This window comes from Diabrotica undecimpunctata, chromosome 4, assembly GCF_040954645.1.
Source record: "Diabrotica undecimpunctata isolate CICGRU chromosome 4, icDiaUnde3, whole genome shotgun sequence".
In the NCBI taxonomy this organism is placed as follows: Eukaryota; Metazoa; Arthropoda; class Insecta; order Coleoptera; family Chrysomelidae; genus Diabrotica; species Diabrotica undecimpunctata.
Window position 1 is genome coordinate 70,703,831 of NC_092806.1, and position 14,739 is coordinate 70,718,569.

Genomic DNA, 14,739 nt, shown 5'->3' on the forward strand with positions numbered 1-14,739 from the left:
CTGCCTGGTGATTTGTGGTTTTTAGTTTTTTTTTTAATAGATATTTTTACTTCCTCTATCAAGGGGGATTCCACGAATTCCTTGTTTAGATACTCGAGTTCTATGTTGTTAGTAGGTTCCCCTTCCAGCAACTCTCGAAAGTGTCTTACCCATCTTAACAGGATATCTTCTTTGTTGGTAAGCAAGTTACTATCCTTGTAACGCTTGCCGTGCTACAATAATATATACAAGGCCTGAATCGCTCACTGTCGAAGAGAATTGGGCGGGGTTTTCTTAAACATATAGAAACTATATCGTATCTTAAATTCAAGCACAATTAGATAATATGAAATTATAATTTATTATTGGACGCCACCCCTGGTTTATCCTCGAAGGGGAAGAGCAAAAAAAAATTAAGATTTATTGAAAGTTTACAAGAAAACTATTCTTTATTATTTCTTAGTAATGAACAAAAAGAAAACATTAAAAGTTACGTCATCCCAAAGGGATTCCAAAATATTATTTTATGTTAACATTATCATAAACAAAAAATCTTTGTATCGTATTAAATTAAGAATTGGTTATAAAGAAAATGAATGTATATATATATTAACCCCAAATTTCGAAATTTGTTTACATTGAAAATAATATAGTTATTTATCAACTAGGAACAATGAAGAAAATAAACCTTTAAATTAAATTAGAACACTTCACTATATTTTCATTTTTTTTGAGTTCATAATCATTTCTGTTGTCTTGAAAGTAGGTATAATAAAAATTGGTACAACCTTAATCTGCTCTGTTTCTCTTCTTATTTAATCAGTCACCAAATTGATTCAGCTACGTACTATATCAAATCACCACCATCCTAGATAAGAGGGGTTAGGGATTCCATAAAAAGATACTGCTACTGGGCCATGATCTGGAATAACTCCATAGCAATACTATCTTGCGACGAGTATTAGAAATATAATATCAGCATTATAGCCTCTCCAATAAGGGTCTTAAAAAATAAATATCTATCTGAAATATGGACAAGAAAAGGATTTATTAGCTCACCTCTGAATTGAGACCCACTTTGGAAACACGTCTTAACGGTTGGACGGTCTTAACAGAAAAGAGCGAAGCGCTGTCATGGCGCCTGAATCTGGAAATTGGGCGTGAGTGACAAGTTGAAAAATATGCTCATCTACCGGATATATTTGGGAATTACAGAAGAATCCTTGAGTCGGCTACAGGTAGGTACTTGACAGATAGATGGGGTTAGAAGTTTTATTTAAAAAAAATTATTGAAATTTATAATGATTTTCTTTTATCTTTTGAAACGGTTACATCCTTATCATTACAAATGTTGATTCTCGGCTTGAATTTTTTTCTAATAGTGTTTATTTGGTGATAAAACGGTTTATTTGGTTTAATCTTCGTTTCTTTTTTCCTTATATGCGTTTCTTATCTCTCCTTAAGTTTTTGCACCTATATCTATTGTTGTCCTAGTTCTTCGTTGTTGCATGGTCGTAACTGTCTCATTCTTCTCAGTTGTTATTTTATTCACTCTTGGTCAAACTAGTCGCTTTGGGATATTCCCAATGTACTTTCGGCTGCTAATTTCAAAGCTCCCTAGCAGTTATTTCCAAATTTCCGTGCTTGACCGTCCTGGGTCGACTTCCCAGGCTTGGTCTAGAGATTCTTTTGTGTGACTGGAACTGTTTCTCTATCTTTTCAATGTTTAGCATATGTAAATTATATTTTACTTGTCTAGTGCCCCTTTCTTTTTTTGGCGTTGTAAATTTTTTGTCGAAACGACTCTACCATGAAATGGTCTGAGCCAATATTTGTGCCTTTGTAACTTCTGACCTTCATTAGATTTGTTAAGTGCCTTCTGTTGGCAATAAAGACCACCGGTATTAGTGTAAAGAAGCAAGCAGAAGTGTCGGATTCTCCAACAAAACGAGGTCGTTGTTATTCTTGTAGAGATAGTGACAATAAATATTCAAAGAGGTGTGACTTTTGTAAAACATTTGTTTGTAATATTTATTCAAAACGTGAAGAAGTCATATTGTCAAAATTAAATGCAACTACTGTCAAAAAACGAGGGTGGGGAACCATTTTAAAAAAAATTAAACACATACAATAATTTAGGTTTATAATTTTCATGTTTCTTTGTTTTTTTGTTAAGTTAAAGATATTCCCTTATACACCTTTAAAAATAAAATGAGAATGGGTCACGCTTGACCCATCATCTTAATGTTAGTAAATAAAATAATCTCCGTACTCCGAAGGTTAAATACCCTCTAAAGAAGTTTTTATAAAAATTTTTAATTTTAGGCAGATGTTGGTGAAGGTTGTGTTATGTTAAGACCTCACAGTCGATTCGTGTGTGCTGGAAATCCATTAGGACGTATAGATCTGCGTGATCCAACGAGTTTAAATGTTGAGCATAGCATAGACACACATACAGGAAGCTTGAGTGATTTCGATGTGCAAGGAAATCTTCTTGTTACGTGCGGTTTTAGTAACAGGTGAGTTTAACGCTAACGGAAACAATTAAGCTTGCAGTGACATTCATAACACAATAATAAGGTATTTTCCCTTAGCTTTTATTGCTGTAACTGACGTAAGCTCTCTTTTTAAAGTTTTATGTTATTTGTGTGAAAAGCTGTTAAACATGATTATGTAATAGGTTTTTTCTAGTTATTTTTTGATTAAATAATAACAAATACTGCAGTCTTTATTTGTTTGTTTTTTTAAATCCTTTGCGATATATAATTTATTGCACTCTTCTAGCTGATCTACATATTTACTTCTAATCATTAATGCCACTTTCTCTTTAGCTCCGGTCTCTCCGTAAAACGCTGTATATCAACAGGTAGTCTGCAACCACTTATCCCTTACCCTTTTTCTTGGCCTCCTGTAAGGCACTTACGTATGTCGATGTTATCCATTATCTATATCTATAGTACATATTACAGATCCTTTAATAATGGGAAGTTATTTTTGTGAAATATCTCGTTGACCGCAAGTATAAAATAAACCCTTAGATTTAGATATCAGGAGATATGAAGTTGCTTACTTTTGTGGTTGCTGTGCAATGTATCCTTTTTTTCTTTTCTGGAAATCGTCTGTATATGTATAGTAGTTTTAGATATTTATTTTAAGAGAATTATTGTAAAAGGGATTTATAAATTAATTTTTTTAGTATATTTTTAATTTTTTTATTCATATTTATTATTCTACTCAACATATTATGCTTCCTTGTTTTAGGCACAATTCATTAGCTGTTGACCGATTTTTAATGGTGTATGATTTAAGAATGTTGAGAGCAATATCTCCGATGCAGACTGTTATAGATCCATTCTTTTTAAAATTTGTTCCGTCTATATCATCAAGATTGACTGTGATTTCTGTATTAGGACAGATACAATTACTCGATACCATTGCGTTGGCCGAACCAAAGCTGTGTTTATTTCAAATGGAAAATCCAGGTAATTGTTCTTATTTGCTATAAAAGACTAGCTACTTGATAAGTTGCGGCAAATAAGGAAATTGTAATATTCTGGAAGCCATTTAGATATTATTATTCAGATTGATTAATGCAGAAAACGAAGTCATTCTCAGATTGATAAACAACGTTTGTCTTGGAAAGCACCCAGACGATACCTTATCCTCTTATTATCCTCTCTACTACTCGTGTCATTCCGAAGAAACTTCTGAAGAATATCAAACAGTTGGGTCCTGTGAAAATATGTATAAGGCCATGCAAAACGCGGTACTGCCCAAGACGTTCACATGTGTTCGAACATTTTTGGGAGATACTCCAATACCCCAGGTCAACTAAGGCTCGAGAAGACGAAAACAGTCCGAGAGTTCAATCCTTTAGATTCTGTAGGTATTTGGGAGAGTGAATTTTCCCTCTAATCAGAGTGACAGTTATATTGCCTAAATCAGGACAGGAGATTATATGTTCTTTTATGAGTACAGACCGATCAAGAGTCTGCGTTTCGATGATACGTAAATTAATTTAGATATTAAATTATTATTAAGGTATTAGAAAATAAAGGAAGCCACATCTCTTAGGAAATGCACTGGGAACGAGGAAAACCTTATTCGCCGTAAATGTGCTTGTGGAAAGGTAGGTACATGAATGTTAATAATCCGCCAGTGTACTTGTTTTTTTTTTATTAAAATAAGGCCTTTTACAGATATAATCACCATATCAAATTACTTGAAAAGAAAAAAATAGACCCAAGAGGCAGCAGGATCATTAGCGCTCATATTATAGCTGTGGTAAAGGAGAACAAAGTTTTTCAGAAGAATTACAGATTGGAAGGAGTGTCAGGCAAGAGTGTGTTCTGTCTCGTACTCTGTTCAATGTACTCTGAGGAAATAATCCAGGAGGCACTAGAAAAACTATTCTAATGAGAGAGGAATATCTTGACAATTTAAAACAAATGGTTAACAGTTCTAGAAGTCAGTGAAGAGAATGGATTGCCCATAAACGCAAAAAGACACGATTTATGGTGGTTAAAAAAGCATAACAATACACGGGGGGAAAACATTAAAAAAGTTCAAAAATATAAATATCTGGGAATAATAATTGATGAAAATAATGAGTACACAGAAGATATTAAACATGTTCGAGGTGAAAACAAATACGGAGTGATGTTTGTGCTCATTTTCTCTGTGATAATGTGGCTAAATCTACTGACAATATTTGACGAACTTTGACATATATTTAGAATTTACATAGATAATTTTACAGCTTGGTCGAAAATCCACAAGAAAAACCGCTTACATGTCACAAATATGCTTCCAAATTACCCTTTCATTATTTTGCCTATATATGTTTGTTTAACTTTAATTTTATATTCGAATCTTTAAATAATCGGTCACATATTTATTCCGTATTTAATATTTCCAATCCTAAGTGGTCATCTTGATTCGTTAATGTTTTAAACTTAACATAGAGTGCAACAAATTTAAGTTTGGGAATGTGACGTTGTGTTTAACGCAGGTGGGCGGACTGTTTCTACCAGCGGCGGGCGGAAACAGGTAGATTTAAAAAAAAATTTCACAATTATATCCAATTATGTTAACAATGAATTTGTTAATTTTTATTTTCATAGTTCTTAATCATTATGAAGTTTATAGTCAGTTGCACGAAAAATAATGAATAAAATACTAGGAGTACTTTAATAAATAACAAATTCCTCAATACTTACAATTTATTAACATTACCCCGAAGGAAGGGTTTCAATAACACAAAAAAATAAGTAGTTTATTTTAACTAATTAAGTAATATATTTATTTATCCAAACAAGAAGTTAGTTATTTAGTTATGATTCCTCGCATGATTCTAAGATCTCTATTCCCGAATTTGAATAACAATCTTCATCCTCAGAAAAGCTTTCTCCGGATAAACTAGTATTAACAACAAATTGCGTAAGTGGTACAGCGTAGTGTCTAATAAATGTTCTTTTTCGATTTAAATGTTTTTATAATTTTGCGCGTGTTTACATATATTAATCCACGCCTCTAACCACACTTCTTCTGAAAATTTAGTTTTTGCTATATTTTCAACATCATTATAAATATTAAGTATGTTATGAGTTGTCACTCTACCTTTTATCAAAGCTCATATTTTTTCGATAGTAAAAAAAATTATCGTAAAAATTATTTTAGAGGATTTTTCGGCGAATTAAAATAAAAATAATCATTGTATATTTTTGCTGAAAGATCTTTAACTCGTTATTAGTTTCGTAGGCAGTCGTTAATAAGCTTTTTATCGAAATTTTTGTCAAAAATAGAATTTGATTTATTATGAAACTTTAAAAGTAATTATGGCTTACAATACTGTTATTGTTATAACAATTGACTTTTTAATTATAAACATGCACCTGATTTAAAAATTCACACGCATATTAACGCACCCAGCGTTAGGTACAAATCCAGTCTCTTTTCCAGCCTGAACAATAATCAGCCTTTTGCTCTTAGAAATCGGTTTCTTTAAAGTTTTTCCACGTTGATCTGCCCAGTGATATGGTGCAGTATGGCTGATGTGTACCTATATGTCTTTTATTGGTATAAATTATGCTTCTACGCTCAGATCAAAATTGAATTAGCTGCTTTAAATATTGTATTCGTTTTGAACGGATATCATAACTTTTCATTAGGACACTCCTATTGTCTTAGGATTTGCACATTGTCTTTGGATTTTCGCCACCTGCAGTTTGTTCGAGATGTTCAAAAGTATGATGGTTTTATTTGTTCCTATCTTTTTAGGAGAAATATTGTTAAGTCACTATTATTAATAACTAAAATAAACACACTATAGATACCCTAAATGACTTAATAATACTTACACTAATTACTACTACCAATATACTAAGCACTAATCTAAAAAAATTAATAAAATATCCAACACGTCAAATCAAACACTCTCTGCGATACGTACTTTTCAAACTACGACACTGGCAAGCAGTACACTGGTCGTTTCCATGGTAACACCGGTAAACACGATTCACTGCGCATCGTCGAAGTATGAGTCATATTCCCAAACTTAAGTTTGTTGCAGTATATCTGATAACTGATCTTAACATATCTTATGTTAAGCGGAATTCGGGTTCTTGCATTTTATGCAATTATCTTTTGTTCAAAATATTAGCTCTTTACAAACAAAAATATTTTTTTTCTGATTTACTATTTAAAATAAAATTTCTATTTTTTTAGGTGCTATGTGCTTAACGTTTGATATATCCTCCAGCAGTCAGATTATGGCTTGTGGTGATAATACAGGCCACATACACGTATTTTCAGGCTCCAACGTAACGGAACCTGTTGTTAACTCGTTCTCGAGACCATGTGAAATGCCAGATACACCAACCGTTTATCCAAGTTTTAGTATCGACGATTATAATACACCCCTCTCGGTGATTCCCATGCCAATTGTTCCTCCTGAAATACCTTTGGCTTCTGATTGGCCTCTGCATCTTATGCAAAAAGTATACAGGTAAATTTTAAAATAGTAAATATAGCTTAACTTCTAAGATATTTAAACCATTCTAATCAAACATACCATTTTTAACATTTCTTTATGTAAGTTAAGATCTGATTTAATGGTTTAAATCTGAACCTCTGCTCCACTCAAAGCATATAAAAAATAATCTAAAATGTAATTTCGCCTGTTTCGATTAGATATATGACATTAAGATATAATCGCGCAATCATCACCATAGCGTCTTCACTCCTAACTGTGTGATTACCGCTCTCATCGAAAATTAAGCTTCTTTGATTCTACAATTGGTTGCGTGTCTTGTCTTGTCATGTCTCTGCATATTCCTCTCCAGTCTCTGAGTCCAACCTATACAATGTTCTCAATTATCTAGACTTCTTGTTCCATTTTGGGCTTTCCTTTTCTATATATCACCGGTGTTGTCAGATTTTCTTGATATCTGCTTCTGGATTTCTCCTTTCTAGATGTTTCTTCCAGCTGAGTCTTCGTACTTTGTATATACCTTAAGATAAATTTGACGGTACCTTTTCCTTTCAGAGTTTTAATTATTTTGTAGTTCTTCAGTTTTCTAGGCTACATTCACTATTACTTAGGTTTATTAGGCCTACTATTCTTCTAATTCTTTTTCTATCTAGAATCGTTAATTTTTCTTCGTCTTCTGTATAAAGCACAATATGTGACCACTGGTCTAATTTCTGCTCTGTAAATTTTCAGTTTTCTGTTTTTAGTGAGCCGTTTATCTTTGATTACGTTATATTTCTAGTAAGTTTTCTTTCCTGCCAGAATGTATTCGTTAATTTTTATGCTTCTATCATTAATTCTCTTTACTCCCACGTACTAAAAGTGTTTTACATTTTAACAAATATTCTCCAATTTTTATCTCTAGTCATAATAGCTGCATTTCTCAATAAAATAATATGAATGTGACACACTAAAATAGTTTTTAACATAAAATACATTATTTCTCAATGAGTATAACATAATATGACCTTGATTTAACATTCACGGTTCTAATTATTTATAATATTTATTTAGAACTTTCAGTTATACAATTATTTTTCATAAATCTTCTTGTGCCCTGCTCTATTATCGTTCGTTAGCTATCAAATTGGCTATACGAATTTTGTTGACGGAAGCTCGGAAAAGAGATGCAAAGGATCTGTTAAACTATTCCCTCAGGTTTTTAAGTTATGACGTTCGTCTTCGACCTGGCCCCTTCTTTCATCTATCTTGCCTTGTATTATTAAATAAAGTATATATCTCTCTGAGTGACGCATAACATGGTCAAAATATTCCAGTTTGCGATTTTTGACTGTTATGACCACTTCCGTAACTTTTCCCATCCGCTGCAAAACAACCTCGTTATGAGCTTTATCTACCCAGCTTATTCGCAGAATTCTCTGATACACTCAGATTTCAAAGACTTCAAGTTTTCATAGAAGTGTATCTGTTAAAGTCTAACTTTCGACACCATATAAAAGAATAGAAAACACATCTTACTATCTAATTTTCAGGGTTAAAGTAATATTGTTTCACATAAGATTTTCTTCATCTTAAAAAATGCAGTTCTGGCCATCTCTATACGTATTCTAATTTCTTTGCTCACGTCCCAGTTCTCATTTAGATTACAACCCAAATAAGTGGTACTGTTAGTTCTCTCCAGTTGTTCTCCAAAAGCTGTTGTATTCTGGTTGTATTGGCGTTTTACTGACAACCATTACTTTTGTCTTTGTGGTGTTTAACTTCAGTCGATATTCATCGCACGTCGTGGTAATCCTATCAATCAGATGTTGAAGATCTTCCTAACTATTTGCAATTAACACCGTGCCATCCGCGTACCTCAAATTATCAATATTGATGCCATTAAATATTACGTGTACTCAGTGGTTCTATATGGAGTAGAAACGTGGACATTGAAGACAGAAACTCTATCAAAACTTCAGGCTTTTGAGCTATGGTTATATAGAAGAATCCTGAAAATACAATGGACAGACAAAGTCACCAATGAAGAAGTACTACGGAGGATGAACACAACCGCGGATTTGGTCAGCATCGTGAAGGGCCTTAAGCTGCAGTACTTGGGACATATAATAAGAAATCAAGGCAGATATGAGCTACTCCAATGCATTTTGCAAGGAAAAATTGAACAAAAAAGGGCCCCAGGACAAGGAAGAATATCCTGTCTTGCTAACCTGAGAGCACAATATAAAAAGACCTCAACACAACTATTCCGTATAGCAACCAACAAAGTCATCATAGCCAGAATGATCGCCAACGTTCGGAACGGAGAGGCACCCTAAGAAGAAGAAGAAGATGCCATTAATTTTGATACCACATTGAACACTATCCAATGCTTTATTGAGAACGAATTCCGAATATATGTTAAACATTAGTGGGGACAAAATGCAGCCCTGCCTTACTCCTCTTCGTATTTGAAGCTCTTCAGAATTATTATGGCCAATCCTGATGTTTGCAGGCTAATACCAGTAAAGATTTTGAATGATACGTAGGTCTTAATCGTCAATTCACACCTGCTGAAGAATGGCTATTATTTCAGTATGTTTTATTCGATCAATGGCCTTCTCAATGTCAATAAAACGCATATAAACTGGATGGCCGTTATCTCTGCATCTCTGTACCATAACCTAAATACTAAATAGTGCTTTTCTGGTTCAAAAGTTATTGCGGAACACAAACTGCGTCACTAAGTTGTACTTTTAGGTACGTCACTAAGTTTTTTTTTTAATATCCCTGAGTGCAAAATTCGAAGAAATATTTTTAAAACATGGCTCAACAACCTGATGATTCGGTAGTCACTATATTTTTATAGCACAAAAATCAATTTGGTAGAGTCTGTAAGTTTAAATACTAGCTATACTCGCTAAATCCGATAGTCCAAAAAATCCAACATATCTGTCATCAAAACCACAGCAGAGGAATATCAATAACCATTCTTTGAACCCCATCTCATGTAGGTACTGGAAATGAATCTGCAGATATCGCAGCAAGAAAAGCAAGTTGTTCTGACCTAAACCTAGAAAAAATTCAACTTCATCAAGATCTAGCAGCAACCATAAAACAAAACACTCGTAAAACATGGCAAAATTATTGGAATGGACAAAACACAAAACTGTACATAATCAATCCCATTGTATACTCATTCAAGATACCTACAATGACTAGGAGGGACAAACTCATCATTCAAAGACTCCGAATAGGACACACTCGCATCACTCACGGATACCTGATGACTTCCGAAAATCCACCTGCTTGTGAACATTGTGATTCTCACCGCCTTACAGTAGTACACTTACTCGTTGAATGCAGTTATTATAGAATATATAGACTAACGCATAATATAACCGGTAACCTGAAACAGATACTTAGTTCGCCTAATGTGTACAGTGCTCTAATTGACTTTTTAAAAGATTGCATATTATACCATCGTATATAACAAATATTGCAACATTGTTTGTTAAAAAAAACAAGGTTTGTAATACTATATGTAACTATGTATAACTATTTGTAACTTACTGTATTTATCTTATATAATGTAATAATCTTATATGTATAATGTAATACTCCAGACGTTCTTGTACCCGTGTCAATGGCCATAGATGTCGAGACACGTTAATTTTAATAAAAAAAAATACTAGTTAATATCTGATTCACTTTTATTCGTAGAAAAGTTTGATTCATTTTATTTGCAATCACAAAATATTCAATTCGGCAACGCTGCTTTGTTTATAGTTGTCATGCTTTGCAACAAACAATATACGTTAATGTTTTTGTTAATGATTTTTTTTATTATGTTGCAGAAAACCATTAGGCATTGACCCTGAAATCCTTTCGTCGATGAAAATGCAAGGTCCTATCGGATATTCACCAAATCCAAAAACAACAAGGAGAAATCAAGTGAGACTAGAAAAATTAAAACCAGTTTATTTTTGTTAATATGATTATATTTCGAGTTTGTTTCGAGGTTTTAGTAGTATTATTTTACATTTTTTCGAATTCTTTGGAAAGAAGTGTGATATTTGTTTTAGTTTATGACAAGTTTGGTTGTTCGAATCAATAAAAGTTTATTTCTTATTTGAAATATGGCAGTTTTCATTATGCCTATTGCAAAATGTTCTAATATACCCTTAAAGTAAAAGCAATAGATAAGTCGAAACCGCAAATGATTTGTGCAATTTTTTTGTTTCGGAATCCCGCCGGTTGTACCGCAGGCAATTGGCTTATTGTACATCGTCCATTTATTCATGGTACCTATTCCTCTCTCTTCGTCAACCATTTTCCATCCATTCCTGAATGAAGGTCTCTCCCAATTGCTTCCATATGCCTCTATCTTTCACCAATCTAATATCCTGTTTGCATTCCACTGCCCTTATGACATTTACCCATCTCTTTTAAGGTCTTCCCATGCTTGTTGTCGTCCCCTTTGGCCTCTATTCTAGGTTTTCCGTGTCTACCTGTTATCAGCATATCTAGCTGTAACAGGCTCAGCGACAGTATGTACTTCACAGTACTCAGGTACTCAGCGACGGTACTCAGCGACAGTTGTAACTTCTTCAAAAATATCCCTGACCTTCGTTCTATTCCTTATCTTGGTGTTTCTAATCTTGCCTCTTAGTGATATTCCAAACATGTTCCGTTCCATTGCCCTTTTCATTATTTCCAGGTCCAGGTACTATTATAACATTTTGCATGGTATGGTTGTGTATTATTATATTTTTCTGTACTGGTTTCTTTTAGGTCCTGGCTCATAATTTTTTTAAAGTAGTTCATTTTTAAGCCACCGCTCCGGAAACTTCATTTAATTGTTCTAACATTTAATTTAGGTCTTGGGTATTATCTGCTATTTATCTCATCTGCAAATCTCAAATGTTTAAGTTGATCCCTCGATGTTTAAATCCTTGTTCCATTCTAGTTTCTTAAAAATGTCTTCGAGAGCAAGGGTGAATAGTTTGGGAGAAATGGTTGTTTCCTTGACTCACTCCCCTTGCGTCACTCCCCTTTATTGTTTTATGCGATTCGTTTTTGTGCTTTCGTCGAGCTTTATTTGCATGGTTACATTTTCATATTATGTTTTTAATTACGTTATTGTATCTTGAATCTATACGTGCGTTTTCTAGAGATTCTAGCACAGATCATAATTCGATGGATTCAATGCTTTTTGGAAATCCATAAACACCATTTGAATTCAAACTTTATCCTCTGTACATTTTTCTATTAGTGTTCTTACGACGTGCACGTGTGTGGTGCTAAAATGTTTTCTGAATCCAGCCTGCTCGATAGTTTGGTAGAAGTCGAGCTTATTTGTTCGGAAGGTTTCTGGAACCCTGTACCAGTTTGTACAGGTTTAGTGGATGGGTACTATACATTTTTGGTAACCATAGGAAGTTAATTTTTTTTATTAGATTGTTGCCATTTTACACATATCCTACGACCCTTAGAACCCGAGTTAGCCCTTTTTTATTTCTCAATTTTACAATTTTTGAAAACAATTCATAGATTCAAATTTATAAAAGTGGTAATATTTCCGGTTTTAATCAAACGAAAATTGATGCTTTTTTTAATTTGGGGTAGCTCGTTTGCACAGATTACAAAAATTCAATTAGTTAATTTGTGAATTGTTTATTTAAGCGAGTAATTTGTTTAAATAATTTAAAGCAAATATTTATTTTGCAAAATTTTATTTTCCTCTTATTATTATTAGCAGAAAAGGTTATAAAATGGTAGGTAACTTAAAGATTTATGTATTATAGTTATAAATAATGTCTTTTAACAATAAATTTTACAAAAAATTAATTTTTTATTTGAAAATAAAATCTATACGTGTTAATTTTCCCTGAATTTTGCGTATTATGTTTACAATTACTTTTCTTAACCGAAAAACATTACATATATATTTTAAACAAATTAATTATACAAACTTTGTATAATTATTAAGTAAAATAGTAAAATTAAGTATGTAAATTCTAATGTGTTAATTACACATATATACAGATTAATTCCATAATTTTTATTTACAAAGTTTATAACAAATAATTTGTGTAAACTATATTTGTAATGTATTTGAGAAAAAGTAAATGTAAAAATAATAAGCATATTTCAAGAAAAATTAACACATTATATACATTTGATTTTCAACTAAAAAATTAATTTATTGTTAAAAGATAAGATTTACAACTATATTATACAAATATTTCATTTGCTTATCATTTACATAATAACCCTTTTTACTAATATTAATAAGATAAATTTTGCAAAATAAATATTTATTTTAAATTGCTTAAATAAATTACTCGTTTAAATAAAAAATTCACAAATTAACTAAATGCATTTTTATGATCTATGCCACGAGCTAACCCAAATTAAAAAAAAAAAAACAAATTTTCGTTAATAAGAACCGTAGATATTGTGACTTTTATAAATTGGAATTTATGAATTTAGTTTTTGAAATAGCAAAATCGCTTTGCTTTTAAACCTTTTATCTTTGGGCATCATGGATGGCTCATTTTTTAAAGGAATCTTTCTTAAATTTTTTTTTGTTTAAACTTAAATTCTATCAAATGGTTCTTTTTAAATTTCTTATTGTTTATTAACAAAGCCCCAGTGAATTAAAAAAAGGTTGAATTGAGGTTTTAAGGGTCATAGGACATTATGGTTAATTTTTAATTCGTGTAACAACATGGCGAATAAAAAAATTAACTTTTTACATGTTATATCGTCTGAGTGAGATTTCGAGTTATATTGTTTATAAGTTTAAAATCACAGTAATTTTGCAAACCCATTTTACAATATTTAACATAAACTTGTTAATCGTCAAATTATGTAATTTGATGAAAAATAAGGCTTTTTAGTTTAATTTGGTGCTTTCAGAATTCATATAGAGAGAATAGTTTACGCATAATAACGTAGATAAAAGCTTTTGGGATAAACAATTTCAATTTTGCAAGAACTATTAAGTGAAACTTTTGAAATTTTTAAAGCTGAATATTTATGATATTGTCCGTATTTTCAAAAATCAAAGTTTTTTGTGCATTTTTAGAAAAATTATTAATTTAAAAAAAGTCGACTTTTAAAGCTATTTTCGTATTAATTAAGCAACAAATTAACAAAAATAACTTTACAAACCCTCATTTTAAAGGATTTTCCAGGCTTTTTCAGTAAAATTGTGTTACTTTTCTATATAATTTACCGGTCTTCACCTTTGGTATTTAAAATCAAATAGCGATCTCAAATTGTTTATATATTGTTTATAAGTAAAAATAACGTTTAATCTTTTGCATCTTTTGTTTATTCCGTATTGTTATCACCAAATTTATCAAAAACAGTTGTTAGGTAATTGTATCAACGAGTGTCATGGGAAAATCGTTAGTTCCCTGATCTAAGTGTATCATTCATATATTGGGAGTATCATTCTGGCATTGAATTATTTCAAATATTGCATTGTAAGAAATGGTAACAGTTTACCGGTTTATAAATGGTGGTCGTTAGTAATATTACCAATAAATTGTTATGTCTATCTTAGTATATATTCTATATTTATTCTTTTAATAAATATTGCTTGATAATACAGACTATTGCACAATATAAATTTATGAACATCACATTTCTACAACTTATTTGTATCTAGGTTCATATCAATACAATCAATACAAATTTTTGCATTGATTGAGCACATCTGTTCATAGTTGATATTATAATGTTCCAGTTCTTAGAAAGGGTTAAGTGGCCGCCATTAT

At 31.8% G+C, this 14,739-nt stretch overlaps 1 protein-coding gene across 1 annotated transcript in view; it reads left to right on the forward strand.

The window, feature by feature from the left end:
- The window catches only part of PAN2 (PAN2-PAN3 deadenylation complex catalytic subunit PAN2), a 101,519-nt gene that overhangs the window by 18,797 nt on the left and 67,983 nt on the right, over positions 1 to 14,739 (forward strand). Inside the window, exons 5-8 of the mRNA XM_072529703.1 lie at positions 2,305 to 2,498; positions 3,241 to 3,461; positions 6,706 to 6,985; positions 10,807 to 10,903. Coding sequence (XP_072385804.1) covers positions 2,305 to 2,498; positions 3,241 to 3,461; positions 6,706 to 6,985; positions 10,807 to 10,903 — 792 coding nt within the window. The remainder of the gene's footprint in view (positions 1 to 2,304; positions 2,499 to 3,240; positions 3,462 to 6,705; positions 6,986 to 10,806; positions 10,904 to 14,739) is intronic.